Source organism: Alosa sapidissima, chromosome 15, assembly GCF_018492685.1.
Source record: "Alosa sapidissima isolate fAloSap1 chromosome 15, fAloSap1.pri, whole genome shotgun sequence".
Lineage (NCBI taxonomy): Eukaryota > Metazoa > Chordata > Actinopteri > Clupeiformes > Clupeidae > Alosa > Alosa sapidissima.
This window is the reverse complement of record NC_055971.1, coordinates 1,872,559-1,888,692: the sequence shown is the minus strand read 5'-3', so window position 1 is coordinate 1,888,692 and position 16,134 is coordinate 1,872,559. Positions and strand designations below refer to the sequence as shown.

At 38.9% G+C, this 16,134-nt stretch overlaps 1 protein-coding gene across 2 annotated transcripts in view; it reads right to left on the bottom strand.

Annotated features, from left to right (window-relative positions):
• Window positions 1-2,819: 2,819 nt before the first annotated feature.
• supt5h (SPT5 homolog, DSIF elongation factor subunit) overlaps window positions 2,820-16,134 on the bottom strand; it is a 62,788-nt gene continuing 49,473 nt past the window's right edge. The window contains exons 22-30 of one of the 2 annotated variants that reach the window (XM_042062985.1): window positions 13,764-13,883; window positions 13,577-13,679; window positions 13,343-13,470; window positions 11,578-11,683; window positions 10,305-10,466; window positions 5,755-5,923; window positions 5,407-5,610; window positions 5,038-5,133; window positions 2,820-3,221 (exon numbers count right to left, since the gene is read on the bottom strand). In XM_042062985.1, the coding sequence (XP_041918919.1) occupies window positions 3,081-3,221; window positions 5,038-5,133; window positions 5,407-5,610; window positions 5,755-5,923; window positions 10,305-10,466; window positions 11,578-11,683; window positions 13,343-13,470; window positions 13,577-13,679; window positions 13,764-13,883 (1,229 nt within the window). In that variant the 3' untranslated portion in view covers window positions 2,820-3,080. The remainder of the gene's footprint in view (window positions 3,222-5,037; window positions 5,134-5,406; window positions 5,611-5,754; window positions 5,924-10,304; window positions 10,467-11,577; window positions 11,684-13,342; window positions 13,471-13,576; window positions 13,680-13,763; window positions 13,884-16,134) is intronic. The other variant, XM_042062986.1, reaches the window with a different exon arrangement.

Below are 16,134 nucleotides of genomic sequence, written 5' to 3'. Positions count from 1 at the left end.
TAAACGTTTGTTTTCCTTTCCTGTCGATAGCGGTTGATGGAGAAGCACCTGTAGGCTATAATTTGACTTTAGCGGTGACAAATCCTGCAGAGGTAGTGAGAGAGAGAGAGAGAGAGAGGCACCCCTAAAGTGGTCCTGCGCGCGCGTGTGTGTGTCTCTGCATGGGGTTCAATTGAAGTCAGTGTTGGTCCGTCCAGTCAATAGTCCCGCATTCAGGCCGCTGCATTATTAGATTAATGTCAGATAGCGCTGTAAAATGTGTGGGAATTTCTCGCATTGTGATGGTTAGAGTTGCGGGACTTAGTATGCTCAATACTTAGTAATAATTTATGTGCAATACCCGCAAGTCCGTGCTGAAATTTAGGCCCTGGTTTTAAATGCGCATTTTCTCGCACTCTCTCGGAGGTGGCCTGCGATCATTTGTTCTGTTGCCAGCTTGTGCCAATATAACGTCCAAAATGCTTGATTGCATTGCATTCTCCACATTTTTAGCTAAATTTTCATGTATCATATCAGCATTTTTGTTCAGTGAATCTTTTGTAAACTGCTTTACAATTGCCGTCGGGCCTATAGGCCTATCGCCTGGCTTGCTTCAGTCACGTCTAAAACTGCATCTTTTTCTCTCTTGTGAGCATTTAATCTGCTGCCAGTTTGTGACTTCACATCGCCCAAAATGCTTGATTGCATTGTATTCTCCACATTTTAGATACATTTTGGTGTACCACATGGCATTTTCTTTCAGTGAATCTTTTGCTTTGCAATTACCTTCCTGCCCTCCTCTTGGCTGCCTTACTCCTTCCTCTTCATTAACAGTAATCTTTTTGGCCTCAATAATCCAGTTACATAGTGTCTGTTTTTGGTTTTGGATTTTGTGAAATACTTTTCTAAATAAATGCGACTTATAGTCCGGTGCGACTTATATATGATATTTCTTCCTGTTCATGACGCATTTTTTGACTGATGCGACTTATAGATGATATATATCCTTATGATACTCAGGAGCGACTTATAGTCCGGAAAATACGGTAAGCCCCATTGTATCGAAATTGGTTGCAGTTCCATTAGAATTCCACTGGGGGTGATAGCGGGCGAGCGCAGATTGAATGGGGGTCTATGGAGCTAGACGGCTAAATTTATCTCCTTCACCTGCTTGTCATGGAAGAATCGCAGATTTTATTGTAGTTTATGCAAGTTCAATATAGACTTTAGGTCTAAAGTTGAATGAACGAGTACTTATGTCCTTTTCATTTCTTACAGGTTGGGTCGTTGTTGCCCATAACACGCGATCATTTATTGCTAATGAATGACGTCATTGACATATTTGAAAGGCTTTTTAGAAGAATTACGTGACTTTAAAAAATTTAATCAACAAGTGTGTATTTTCTTTGCCTCTCCTATCGAATGCATTCAAATTACTACTCAAAAAATTATATCCAGAGAAAAGTGGATATTGAGGGGTAAAGACCTCCATGCCTTCTGCGCTCGCCCTCAAGTGGAATCTGAGGAGGAACTGCAACCAGTCCAGAAACCGGAAGTAACCAGACAGTGCCAATTCTCTTCCTATTAGACATTCTCTGTCAGCATGCACTGTTTAAACCCAGCATGCATCACGTCATGTCAGATCTACGCAGTGCTGCATCAGAGATGTGCGTCGGGGAGTTCTTTGCCCCTCGCCCTCGTCCATTAATTCCATATAACAGGACACCTCGGCAGCCGTTATCCCTTACATAATATTGTGTTATTTTATGTTATTTTATTGTGGGGCAATTCCATGGAAAATTATGTTTTTTGTAACATCCATAACGCCAATAAAATGTGATGGTATGGTATGATGTGAATTATTACATGAAATTTGAGCATTTGCTATTTTTGGCTGAAGAATGTACAAACAATGCACAAAAAATGAATGTTCATTCACATCATACAAATGCCAAGGCATTTCACTGGCGTTATGGATATGACAAAAAGTCAATTTTCTGTGGAATTGCCCTGTGTTATTCTGAATACGGTCAATACTCGGAATACTAATGTCCGTGTAACATTTTGTGACGGATGAGGCAGTCCCCTCTATTTAGGCTACCTGCACAAAACACACCCAAGCATGAAAACCCTTACTTTCCTTGTTAGGAAAATGGTGGATGTGATGTCCTGACAGGCTGAAATTAGTGCAACCAGCACAAACACAAGGATTAACCATTACGACTTTCCAAAAAATCGACAAACTCAAACTCTCACCCCTGCTCAGACTACTATCTACATCCACAATGACAGCATAGCTCAAGCACCAATTTAAGAAGTTTACCTTCTCCTACGTAATATGACAAGTTTGTGGGTGGGAGAGGCATATTTAGGAGCCTGATTAAAATGGGTACACTTTCTTCTGAATTACTGTCCGTAGGTTTTGTAAAATATATTAATTCTTATACATTTTTAAAAAGACATTTTCAGACAAGATGAAGTATAAATTCAGTTTTGAAATCAACCTGCAAGTTGCTCTTTAACTGTTCAACTTTTAAGGCTCTATCTGTGTCTCTCCGTTGAACTGGGAATATTGATCCTAGGCACCCTAGTAACACCTTAGCAACCACTTCAATTATCCTAGCTACAGCTTTGCATGAACTGGTATATTCCTTCAAGAAATGTATCTCTAGTTTGCAAATGACCTATTTGGCTAGGCTACAGCTCAGCAAAAATCTGGAACAGTATTTTACAATGGTTTCGCTCTTCACAGCATGCAACCTGGCAGTTGTGAAATGTTACACCTGTATAAATAATGAAAGATAAGTTAAAGAAATGTATAATTTCAATGACAAAGGAGATAACCAGAAGACACTTTATTGACATAAAATTAAGACACCCAAAGTGGCATCTATAAAGAGAGAAAACAGCACAGACAGGATGACCTTAACGGACTAATGTCAGCTTCGATGTTAAGGGTAAAACAACTTGCATCTCATACTTTGGACAATCTGTACTATAGTAAGTACAAATGATGTATGTAATGAAGTACAACAAAAGATTTTACACACTTTTGCAGGAAGTATAAACTAAGGATAGGACTTGCAATCATCATTACTGAATCAAACTTCCAGCTTGCCAAGAAAGCGAAGGTTGAGAATCTTCAGCTGTTCGTCAAGCTCCATTCGGACAATGCCATCCTCTCCATCAATGCTGAGCAGGACGCCACTGGCCTCTCGATCCTCTCCCAGAATCACCTTCACCTGAAACAATACACCACATGAGCTGGATCAATGACAGGATATGCCATCATCTGGACAAAATCTGACATTTACAAATAACAATGTACCAATATTAAATTTGACTTAGTGGACTAACAAATGAAAATGATAACTTAAAAATGAGCTATGTGGAATTAAGTAGGATTTGAGTTGTCTTGAATGCAGCCACACTGCACTTCATTGACTTGTATTCCATTTAATACAACAGAACACATGGTACAACGTTGTAGCTGGACTGGCGCTTGCTGGTTTGTATACTAACTTAAGTGGATATTCTTGCAGAGCACAGGCATTTATGATATTACATCAAGAAAGTTGTTTCTTCACATTCTGTTTTAAATGTTTTAAACAAACAAAAAAACCCTCCATATTGTCTCCTAACCACATAAAAAAATTGGGGTGTTCTAAAACTTTGACCGGTAGTGTACTTTGATTTCTTCCTTTCAAAGGCTTCCTCAGTCACATCTTCAAATGAAATAGTTAGCTTGATAATACAACACCATATCTGGTCTCAAAGCAGTCACAACAATACAACGTGTTGAACTCCAACATCCACAAGAATTTTCCAGTCCTGTGCTTTGCCCCATTTTCATGTATTGCTTGTATCTACCCTATGGCCACTTTTCTGTCCCTCTCGCACAAACTACCGTATTTTCCGGACTATAAATCGCTCCATGTGACCGAAGCAAGCCAGGGATAGGCCTATAGGCCCGACGGTAATTGTAAAGCAATTTACAAAAGATTCACTAAACAAAAATGCTGATATGGTACATGAAACTTTAGCTAAAAATGTGGAGAATGCAATCAAGCATTTTGGGAGATGTGGAGTCACAAGCTGGCAGCAGATTAAATGATAGAGAAATGCTCATGATAGAGAAAAGCTCATGATAGAGAAAAAGACGGTTTTAAAAGGATGTGACCGAAGCTGAGTCTCTCAAGCAAGCCCGCCAGTAATTTTAAAACCTGATTATGTCTCCAGGTGTAGCGACCTTGGGTCAGGCTAGTTTTACAACCAGAAAGATTATGTTACAGCTTGCATCTTCCCCCACCCATTGACTGAGGTTCTGTGGAGTTGGAAGGACATCATAAGTGACTTCCACAAGAAATTTAATGTGGTTAGCATTCATGGCCCATAGCTCCTTCCAGGTGATTTTCCTCATCTCAACACCACGCTAGGTCATCCATTGCCCTTGCTTCACTTGAGGTACCGCTGTTGAACGTCTAGTTTGCTCTTCATGTTTGTGAACAAAGTAAGTTTAAGTTTATAAATACATTTGTAATTCAATTGCACAAACTGAATGTATGTGCTCAAATAAGAATATAGTTCTCATCATATTTCAACAGATTTGTATGATAATTGTTCTGAAACCCAAATAGGTTGTGTCAATTATAGTCTTGGCAATTTATCTGCCAGGAGTATCTATAAGTATATTTGTTAGGCTTTTTTGCCTTTATTTTGAAAGTGAAGAAAGTGACAGGAAGCAACTGGGAGAGATGACGTAGGATCGGGAAATGAACCAGGACTGGTACCCCAATGGGGTACGGGCATTGCAGCACCGCCCCAATGCTGTTTTTCTTTTGATACATCATAGTACATATTAAATCAATTCGGTCAAGGAGGCTGGGGTGATTTGTCGTGTCCATCAGTTGAACTATTTTTATGTATTTTATGTTGAACCACATTATATGGTCAAACTTCACAACTAATCCGTATGCATGCTGAAACATGGGGGATAGCCAATATGGATCAGGAGTCACAATGGTTCGTTATACCAGTACTACAGATGATCTCCCTCACCTTGTTGTTCTTGGTGGGAGTGATGGGTTCCAGGTGTTCACTAGAAATGCTGACCACTTTTTCAGTGTCCTGCAGGAACACAGAACACATGCCTCCCTGCAAGGAAACATCACAAGCACAACTTACTCCTCCATCATAGAGTCCCAAAGTGCTTTTACTATGGTTAAGATATATTGCTGCACTTTTACAATAAACATCACATGATAAAATGAGGCCACCAAAGTTCTCAAATAACTCCCCCCCCCCAGTTGTAGTCAATCTGTTAATTAAATAAATAAAGTCTTCGGCTATTGTGGCATTTTTATCATTATTCGCTTTGATGATACTGGAGTATAGTACTGATACAAATTAGATATCGAAGAAGCTCACCGTGACACTTCGGATAACGCCAGTCTGACTGACCACAGCTCCATCCAGGAATGTGTCCTTGACCCGTACCAGAATGTCTGTGGTGACCCAGTCACAAGAGGTCTGGTCAATATTGGAGCCAGGAGTATGGGGGTTATAGCCGCCTGGAGAGGGAGCCCCTGGGGTCATAGGACTATAGCCTACAGGGCTGGGGCTTGGACTGGCCTGCAAAGCCGTGCACAGACACACGCACACACACACACACACACCACAAGACAATGCCAACCGACCAGAAAAGTGTGGTTATGTTGCATGATAATGTAGCACAGTCTCAAATGGTTTCAAAAGGGACTTATGGTCTAGCTTTACCTGATAGGCCATTGGAGAAGGTGTGGGATGGTAACTGGCTGGTGAGTGAGTATTCTGGTATCCCACAGGACTGGGGGCCACCTGGTGGTAACTTTGAGGGCTTGGGCTGGGCTGGTAGGAGCCCTGAGGGGACGGTGCAGCATATGGAGAATACTGGTCTGTGTTGTACCTGAAACACAGCATCACCAATCACTGTGAGGTCAAAAAAAACCATTAATTGATTCAAATACATTGAAATGCACCCCTCATTGTGGAAACACAGACAGAAGATGTTCTGAGAACTTGTGGCAACAACAATACTAGCAGCAACATAGCCATTCCAATGATGCAGAGTTGTTAACATTGTTCTTGGCTTCCTGACAATATAGGCAAACACAAACGGATATTAGAGCTGCTTATAGTCATAGTCCAGAGACGATTTTGGTACCAGTCTTAAGAATCTGTCTTATCAAGAGAGGCAGTCTTAGTTTCAATGACACTTTGTTAGATACTAATACATTTTGTTAAAAAGCCAATTCCAAAACCCTTTGTGCTTTAGAAAGTGTATTGTTGTCTAAGGAAGCCAGGGGGGGGGGAAAGCCATATTTGTGGTACTTGTCTAATTGGAGCGTTAAAAATGTTATCGACATAAGAGTGGCATGACACTGTCATGAACGTATCATAAACAAGTCATAAACGTTTATGACATAACGCTTCTGTTATTAAGTTTCATTCGTATTTTGTCATAAAAAGTAAGGATTAGAGTTAGATTTAGGGTTAGAGGTTATGATTAGGGTTAGGGTTCATGCGTCATGACAGTGTCATGTCACTCTTATGGCCATAATGTCAAGTAAAGTATTACCAAAAAACTTTTCTGAAAAGCCCCCTCAAAGAGGTTTTTAAAAAAAAAAAGAAAAAAAGATGTTTTACCTATTAACATTTAATAGGGCAAATGGCATTTCTACCACACTCTGAGCAGGTCTTATTACAGTGCATGAAAATGCACTGTACTGTTCTTCCTAGGCTTCTTCTTATTATTATAGTGCATGAAAATGCACTATACTGTTCTTCCAAGGCTTCTTATTCTTCTTCTTCTAACGCGTTTAATGCAGCTTCAACCGTTTAACGTAGAAAGTTCATTCAAACATTGTCACATAGGTCTTACTTAGGACAAGAGTGCTATGTATTTTTCAGCTTTGTAACTTTTATACTTTTTAAACTATTAATTAAAAACTATCAAAATTTCCCCATTGACTTAACATTGCCCTTTATGACATCACAGCAATTAGAATCCTATGGCAGGTGTTCAGGCCACCTGGCCCAACTGCCAGTCTCAGGCTTTAAGCATACAAACTGGCCCTATTAAGACTACACATCCTTTTCAACTGGTTCCTCTGCCAAAAACTGTTTCAAAATAAAAGTCCTCACTACAATATTTCACTGTTAAACAATTTAACCCTTTAAACTACTGAACTTTTTAACTGTTCAGCCATTGTAACTGTTACTTGTCATCAACTATGACTCCTACCCACTGTAGCTAGTTAGCATGGTTAGCATAGTTAACATGTTAGCATTGCTAACATTAGTAGCATTTTTAGCATAACTTCTAAAAATGATTAGCTAGGTAAGCTAAGTCACATGGTTAACATAGTTAGCTTTAGCATAACTACTAAAAATGAAAACATTAACTTGGTTAACATTATTATCTTTGATAACATAGTTAACATAACTGCTAGCAAACATTAGAGCCATTCCAACTGTCAGTTATCGTCACTTACCTACCTAAATTATTTAACCATTTAAATTATCCACCTATTTAACCGTTCAATCATTCCAACTATATTAAACCTTATCTACCAAGCAAATAATTTAACTATATAAACTATCCCCCTATTTAACTGCTCAGTCATTCCAACTATATTAAACCTCATCTACCTAGTTCAGTCATTCCAACTATATTAAACATCATCTACCTAGTTCAGTCATTCCAACTATATTAAACCTCATCTACCTAGCAAATAATTTAACATTTTAAACTATCCACCTATTTAACTGTTCAGTCATTCCAACTATATTAAACCTCATCTACCTAGCAAATAATTTAACATTTTAAACTATCCACCTATTTAACTGTTCAGTCATTCCAACTATATTAAACCTCATCTACCTAGTTCAGTCATTCCAACTATATTAAATCTCATTATGTTGGTTGCCAATTAGCACATCATCTGTTTTAAAAATATATTTCACACCATATGTTTTGCATTTTCATGCACTGGTAATTCCCTGGAATTGCGTTTTCTAGTTCTTCTTCTTCTTCTAACGCGTTTAATGCAGCTTCAACCGTTTAACATAGAAACTTCATTCAAACTATGTTACGTAGGTCTTACTTGGGACATGGGTGCTATGTATTTTTCAGCTTTGTAACTTTTATACTTTTTAAACTATTAATTAAAAACTAGTCAAAATTTCCCCATAGACTTAACATGGGCTGATGACATCACAATAGAGCCGTTAAACAATTAGAATCCTATGGCAGGTGTTCGGGCCACCTGGATCAACTGCCAGTCTCAGGCTTTAAGCATACAAACTGGCCCTATTAAGACTACACATCCTGTTCAACTGCTTCCTCTGCCAAAAACTGTTTCAAAATAAAAGTCCTCACTACAATATTTCACTGTTAAACAATTTAACCCTTTAAACTACTGAACTTTTTAACTGTTCAGCCATTGTAACTGTTACTTGTCATCAACTATGACTCCTACCCACTGTAGCTAGTTAGCATGGTTAGCATGCTAGCATGTTAGCATTTTTAGCAAAACTGTTAAAAATGATTAGCTAAGTTAGCTAAGTAACATGGTTAGCATAGTTAGCATGCTAGTTAGCATTTTTAACAAAACTGCTAAAAATGATTAGCTAAGTTAGCTAAGTAACGTGGTTAGCATAGTTAGCATGCTAGCGTGTTAGCAAGCTAGTTAGCATTTTTAGCAAAACTATTAAAAATGATTAGCTAAGTTAGCTAAGTAACATAGTTAGCATGCTACCATAGTTAGCATGCTAGCATGCTAATTAGCATTTTTAGCAAAAAAACTTGGTTAACATTATTATCTTTGATAACATAGTAGCATAACTGCTAGCAAACATTAGGGCCATTCCAACTGTCAGTTATCGTCAATTATCTACCTAAATAATTTAACTATTTAAATTATCCACCTATTTAACCGTTCAATCATTCCAACTATATTAAACCTTATCTACCAAGCAAATCATTTAACTATATAAACTATCCACCTATTTAACTGTTCAGTCATTCCAACTATATTAAACCTCATCTACCTAGTTCAGTCATTCCAACTACATTAAACCTCATCTACCTAGTTCAGTCATTTGAACTATATTAAACCTCATCATGTTGGTTGCCAATTAGCACATAATCTGTTTTAACAATATATTTCACACCATATGTTTTGCATTTTCATGCACTGGTAATTCCCTGGAATTGCGTTTTCTAGTTGTTACTTGTGCTAGTGCTGCTTTAACCTTATGATATTTACAGTGCATGAAAATGCACTGTTCTGTTATCTGAAGTCGTCTTCTTCTTCCCACCAAATTTCTGCATCTAATTCAGCTTTAACCGTTTAACGTAGAAACTTCGTTCAAACTTTGTAACGTAGGTCTTGAAAAGGACACGTGGGGAATGTATTTTTCACTTTTGTAAACTTTATACTTTTTGAGATATTAATAAAAAACAAGTTTATTTTTCCCCATAGACTTAACATGGGCTGATGACATCACAATGGGCTAATTAACTTGATTTGCACCTGTATCAACTTCCAGCTGCTCACTACTAGGACCCATCAAAGGGCCAGTTAAACTGATTGCATCTGTATCAACTGCTTTCTGCTTAACTAGGCCAACTCTCTCTGTGTCTCTCCATTCTACAAGGATATAAGGCACATTCCATCCAACTTTCTATCCATTCATCCTCTTCAAACCATTCACTCATCCACCAACATCCATTAAACAATCTGCCTATCAACATCCATTCAACTTTCTGTCTATCAACATCCATTACACTATCTAAATTCAACTTTTAAACTATATACTATAGGCTTTAAGCATACAATCTGGCTCTATTAAGACTACAGATTCTGTTCCTATTTCCTCTGCCCACAACTGTTTCAAAATAAATGTCCTCACTACAATAATTCACTATTAAATAATTTAACTATTTAAACTACTCAACTATGTAACTGTTTAGACATTTCAACTGTCCGTTGTTATCAACGATGACTCCTGCCAACTGTTTCCAAATAAAAGTTTGTTTTGCATTTTATGTTAATATACAGTATATTTATATTTTCATGAACTGGTAATTTCCTCGAAATTACATTTTCTAGTTTCAACTGAGATAAAAGAAAAGTATCCGATGATGAGGAAGAAAATCTGATAAAGTCACATATGTGCTTGCTCTAAGGGGAGACAGACATTTGAGCCAAATACTTGATCCCAGCTATAGACATCATGGCATGGAACTCCTTAAAAATGAAGTAGAAGTAGTTGTGACTCACATTGCAGGGGTTCCTGGCGTCTGGGGGTTGTACTGAGGGTTGACCTGTGGTGAGGGCACCTCTGGGTAGCCTGGTGTTTGAGGGTTGGGGGTGCTCCCATAGCCCTGAGGGGATGGTGATGGCTCATCATCATAGCCAAACTCATAGTCATCATCCGCACTACTGAGGAAAAGCAAAAGGTTAAGCTACTCTGAAAGTATAGCTTTTACGAAGTATAGCTTTGCATAGCTCAGGGTCACAATATAGTTTAATTAACTTTTTTTTGTCAGTTTGTCAGTGTCTGATGGATTTAAAAAGTGCCTTTTTTCTGGGCCTTGCTTTGGCTACATTCCTACACTGTCAATCACACAGTGGGGAAGTCATAAATGAGTGAGGGGGAATGATCCTGACACATAAAACAACCCTTATAACAAGTTTTGAAAGGATTAAAGAAGTCCGTATTCCGCAGTTAAGTACCAACCAAGAAAACCCAGATGAACTTTCGGCAAATTTGGGATTTGCTCTGCCGGTCCATCCGGCCAAGAGCCCATTCAAGCCCATTTCCAATGTCCCTAAAATCCAGGAACCAATCACAACCGTTGAGGCGGGCTTTACACGATGACGATATAGCACCAATGTTGAAGCAGTTTTTTAAATAACAAAAGCTGCTGCCGTGGAAGAGCACTCGTTTGAAGCTTCTATCGTGTCGGTTTTAGACAGGGAGTTAGAAAATTACACTGAAAACAACAAGTTTCCCAGACTGCTTCCTAACTCTATGTTGGAATGTACAAAACTTAAGGAAAAATGTCTGCCACGGCCGCCATTGAAAATTCTGGATGGCTAAATATCCTATTTTGGACTGCCTTTGGCTATAAGTGTACCAAATGTCATGCTTTTAGCACATAGTACACAATTTCTCAGGTTATCTGCCTCACTATTAACACATTTCAAACAGGCAAAAGACTTCCAATGCATGTCATCCCCCAGACTCTACTTTATCTCCAAATTTGAACTGGACCAATAAACCCAATAAGGTCCAGGATCAGACCATTTGACATTTTTCAGTCATAACTGAATTGAGGATCTGGTTATGGAGCTGTGGTTAAATGTAGTGTTTAGTGTGTGGCCCAATACGAGAGCATGCTTAGTGTTTGATCAGTACTCACAACGAATGCCAAATTTTAGCTGTAGATCATCTTGAGGGGATGTTAAGATTTTGGTGTGTGTGTGTGTGTGTGTGTGGTATAGCTCTGTCTGTGATGGGATGTTGAGTGGTGTGAGAAATGTGACTAACCGTGATGGTGTGTTGGGGTTGTTGGGGTCCCATGCTCCACTTTGGCCCGGTGTTCTGCTTCCATCATGCAGTGGGGTCTGAGAACCATAATGTGGCGTTCTGCTGCCTGAGAACAGAGGGGTAAAACTGCCATTAGCCACTCCTTGAAAATGTAAAAATGACTTGCGCAAAGCCTGATTTGTGCTCCCTTTTTGCTCAGAAAATAGAGATGTTTGTTTAACATTTTGCTCTGTTTAAATGTTGCTCAAATGCAGGGGTGGGTAGTAACGCACTACAAGTAACGCACGGGTAAAAAAGTATTTTTTTCATGGAACGCCAACTTTCCATATTCCTTTTTCAAAATGGTACTTCTACTTTTACTCAAGTACATTTTTGAGCCAGTAATCTACCCTTTACTTCGCTACATTTTCAATTGCCTTTTGTTACAAGTACAAATTTATTATCGGAGGAGAAAGTATCTTGAGAGTATCTCGCACCTCTCGCTCGGTGTACAACGGCATGGGAGAAAAGAAACAGGGCTTCAGAATGCTTTGCTACGTTTCCCCGCGATTATAAAAGTAATGACTTGCCTACCGGTATGTAGAATTAATAAGATCACGTTGTAGCCTACCACACGGAAGTAGATGTTCTATATATCAGTTCAGCTAACGCAATGACGTATGGCTTTTCAACCCGTAACCACTTAATGTTTATTCTGGCTATGACAAGATATAGGATAATATTAGAGTATATTAAATTAAATATATTTGAAATGGGCTGTTAAAATATGTTTGCCTGTATGATTAGCCTACAAAGAAGGAGAAAAGCAAATAGGCGTAAAGGATAGGCCTACTTTTAAAGGGCCATCAAAAATATAAAAAAATATATATATAAAAAAGTTACTTGTTATTTGAGTAATTTATTAACAAAATGATTAACAATTTATTTTTTACTTTTACTGAAGTAATTTTTGAAGGGAGTAATTGTACTTTTACTTGAGTATAGATTCTCAGTACTCTACCCACGCCTGCTCAAATGTTCTCAAGACAAAATATTTTTCAACGGCCAAGTCAGTAACCTGGCCTAAACCCAATTGAGTTTTGCGCTGAAGACAAATCTGAATGTTGAACAGACATGGACAAGTAGCAACCGGACAAGGCTGCAGTAAATGCCTGGGGTATCTGAAAAGAAGAAATTTAGCATTTATTGATGTCCATGGATTATATACTTCAAGCAAAGGATTTTCCTCCAAGTATTAAATATAATCCTTATAATTACAGTTATGTTTGTTTGTTACTTTTAAATATCAAGTGGTGGAAAATGTATAAAATGGCTGTAATTCTTAAATTATATATTTTGTTCAATCATTTTAATTAATACTGAAAGTCTGTTTAAAATCTGTTGTTGTGGTATACAGAGGCAAAATAACAAAATAGCTGTGTCCAAATGCTTATGGCACTGACTATATACAACTTCTGGTGCAACATATGCTGCCACCCAATTGTCTTTATAAAGGACTGTCTTGCTTTTTCAACAAGACAATGGCAAACTGCTTTGGATTTTTTTCAGGTGCTAAAATGGCCTGCTAACACTCCTAATTGCGATTAAACAGTTTGGAATTATCAGGATTTGGTACAAAGCTGAATCACACTAGCTGAGGGCAGTAAATGCCATGGAAAGGTACTCAGATGCCACTCCTCCTGGCACATGGTCACTCTGCTGTACCATTTTAGGCTGAGATAAGAAATAAAAAAATGGAATGTTTTCAAGATGTTCCCACTCTTACCGTCATGCAGTGGCGTTTGGCTGCCATACATGGGTGTGCGAGAGCCAGTGCCATACATGGGGGTCTGAGAGCCATACATAGGGGTACGGCCATGGGTAGAAGTCATGCCGCCGTGCCTCTTTGCACCACTGTAGGAGGAAACGAAACTCATTACAGACTAGCCTAATAATGATGTGTAAGAATTAATGTCAGAATATGTTTTTTTTCAGAAGCAAATGCAAGTATTGAACGAACACAGTGGTGAGACGCTGACGATCAACAGATATGGTCTGGCACGTGGAATGCAGCTCAACACGAGCTGTAGACTCCGTGGCATCTTTGACCACCCCAATGTAACCTGAGGGCCAGGGACAACACACAGTCAGACTTGCATCTCAAACCTCCATACTCTTAAGACAGGAAATACAAAAACTCAAGACACCTTTATAGGGTCCCTGAGAAATCCTGACAGTTTGACCAATTAGATCATTGTCACGCCTTCCTCGACCACGCCCCATTCCTCCGCCGCCTCCTCCACCTCCACCTCCACCCCTTTGCATGCCTGTTAACAACAAAGACACACACACAACAATGCATGAAAACATTTAAAGACCTACTGACAAACCTGAACCATCTGAATAGATGATAAAAAAATGCTCTGAATGCACAATATAGGTCGTCATCTATGTTGAGCTGACTTCAAAGCACTACCTAAGGTGCCGACAAATTTTAGACCCCTTTCCCTGGCGAACAAAAGTTTCACTGCACACACATCATAAAGACTACCCACCAACAACAAGAATGTAGGCTACATTCTGCTGCTAGTCAGATATGTGGACATAACATTTCAATGTCAACAAAGCAGTGCCAGCTTACCTTTTTTACACTAGGCTACTCTTGTCCACCAAGGACATCTATAACTGTTTGTCATGTTAAGTTCATAGTGATCATATCATATCTTCCTATTACAGAAGCAATTTCTTAAACTCATGGCTGTGTCCCATCTTATCTCAGACCTCCTATGTTAACTTAAGAATCCTTAAATATAACAGTACATTTGATTTTTCATTCATGCCTGACTGTGTCTGCTTAGAATACAAGACTGCCTGTATCTATGATTAGAATGTGACACAGCATTTACAGAATACTCGAAATGTATGGGGACAGTTCTTTTCTGTAATGGAAGTAACCAACCGCATTGTTGGAAATGGCATGATTGATACTTCGCCTTCTGTTCACTTCCCCGTCACCATGGTAATAGCTATGCTGCAAAGCGGTGTCAGTCCTCCAACTGTCAGCTAAGTCTGTGTGCGCCCAAAGAGTTTTGCCCCAAACCAACCTACCCGCCACTCTCTCCTTTGCCGTAGAGCCTGCTCTGAGGGGTTCAAGCTGTGGACTATGGCACCTCAAGCCAATTTCAATGTTTAATGGCAGTAAATAAATAAGCAGAATTGAATTTTTGTTAAGGTGAGACACTACAGGTGAATAGGGTAAAATTTGATATGATTCTTCCTTAGCTGATTACTTACACAAGTATGAAAAAAGTTTAAAGCTGCAGTTGGCAAGTCTGACAGATTGAGGGGACTTTTGTACATTTTGAATGTTTACAACTCTCATGCCCCTGCCCCACTACCACAGAGCACCCCCTCATCAAGTTTGTGCTCGTCAGTGCGCCCCAGACTACACCAGACTGTGATTGACAGTCAGATCTCACACAGCCCTGCTCTGATTGGACCAGAAGAACCGGGAGCTGTGGATTTTTGCAAAACAAATAACAGGCTCTAGGAGCTCCAGAAGTCCTGATTTTTTCTAAAACCGGCTGATTTATGTTGTTCTGGCGGAGCATAGTGTCGGTTTCAGTGAATATGGTCAAAAACATCATGCCAACTGCAGCTTTAAGAAAACAAGTTTTTGAATTGCAGTGTTTCCCCTACAATGTATTCATCAGCGGCGCAGCGCCGCTCCTGGAATTCAAGCGCCACTGCAAAAAAAGTTGCCTAATAAAAAAAAAAAAAAATAGTAATAGTAGGCTAACTTTGAATGAAGGCGCAGTCAGGGATTCCACAGGAGATCACGCTTGTTTGTGTTTAAGTTTATTAGCAGACGCAATTTTGTGCAAAAAAATCCTTCATGCTTCCTACGATCAACAGCACCGCTGCAGGAAAAATTTCTAGGGGAAACACTGAATTGTGTATGTTTAATTATGCAAATTACAATGCAACCGGAAAGTTCAGACCCTTTCAAGGTTTCCACATTGTTATTTTTCAGACTGATCTTAAAATGAATTAAATTAATTTTTTTCCACATCAATCTACACACAATACTCCAACACCGCACAAAAAAGCAGTTGCTTGGAGTGTTTCGTAAATTTATAAAAAATAAAAATGTGTGTGCGTTGGTGCGTCTTGGAATTGGCATACATGCTGGACGTGACATTGGGGGGTGAGGCTGCATTGTCGATTCTTTTGATTTCCAAGTTCGAGATTGAGATGTAATTCCGATCGATTTCGATATAAAATCGAAATCGTGACACCCCTACTGGAGAATGACAAAAAACTAATTTTGTGTTGAAATTACACACGCCTACACGCACGGACACGGTCTATTCGCACGAGCACGCACACACTCCTTTTTTGTGCTCACATGCTCTGTCTATAATTTCAATAATCTCAAATAGCCTTTGTACTTTTCATGTCTTTTACACTTAGTTGGGTTTTGTAAGGTTTGTGGGGTCTTGTTAATATTTGTATAACACCTTTGGAAATTTTTTTTTGAAAACAGCCTTGAAACACAGCCAATGAGATTCCCTTCTT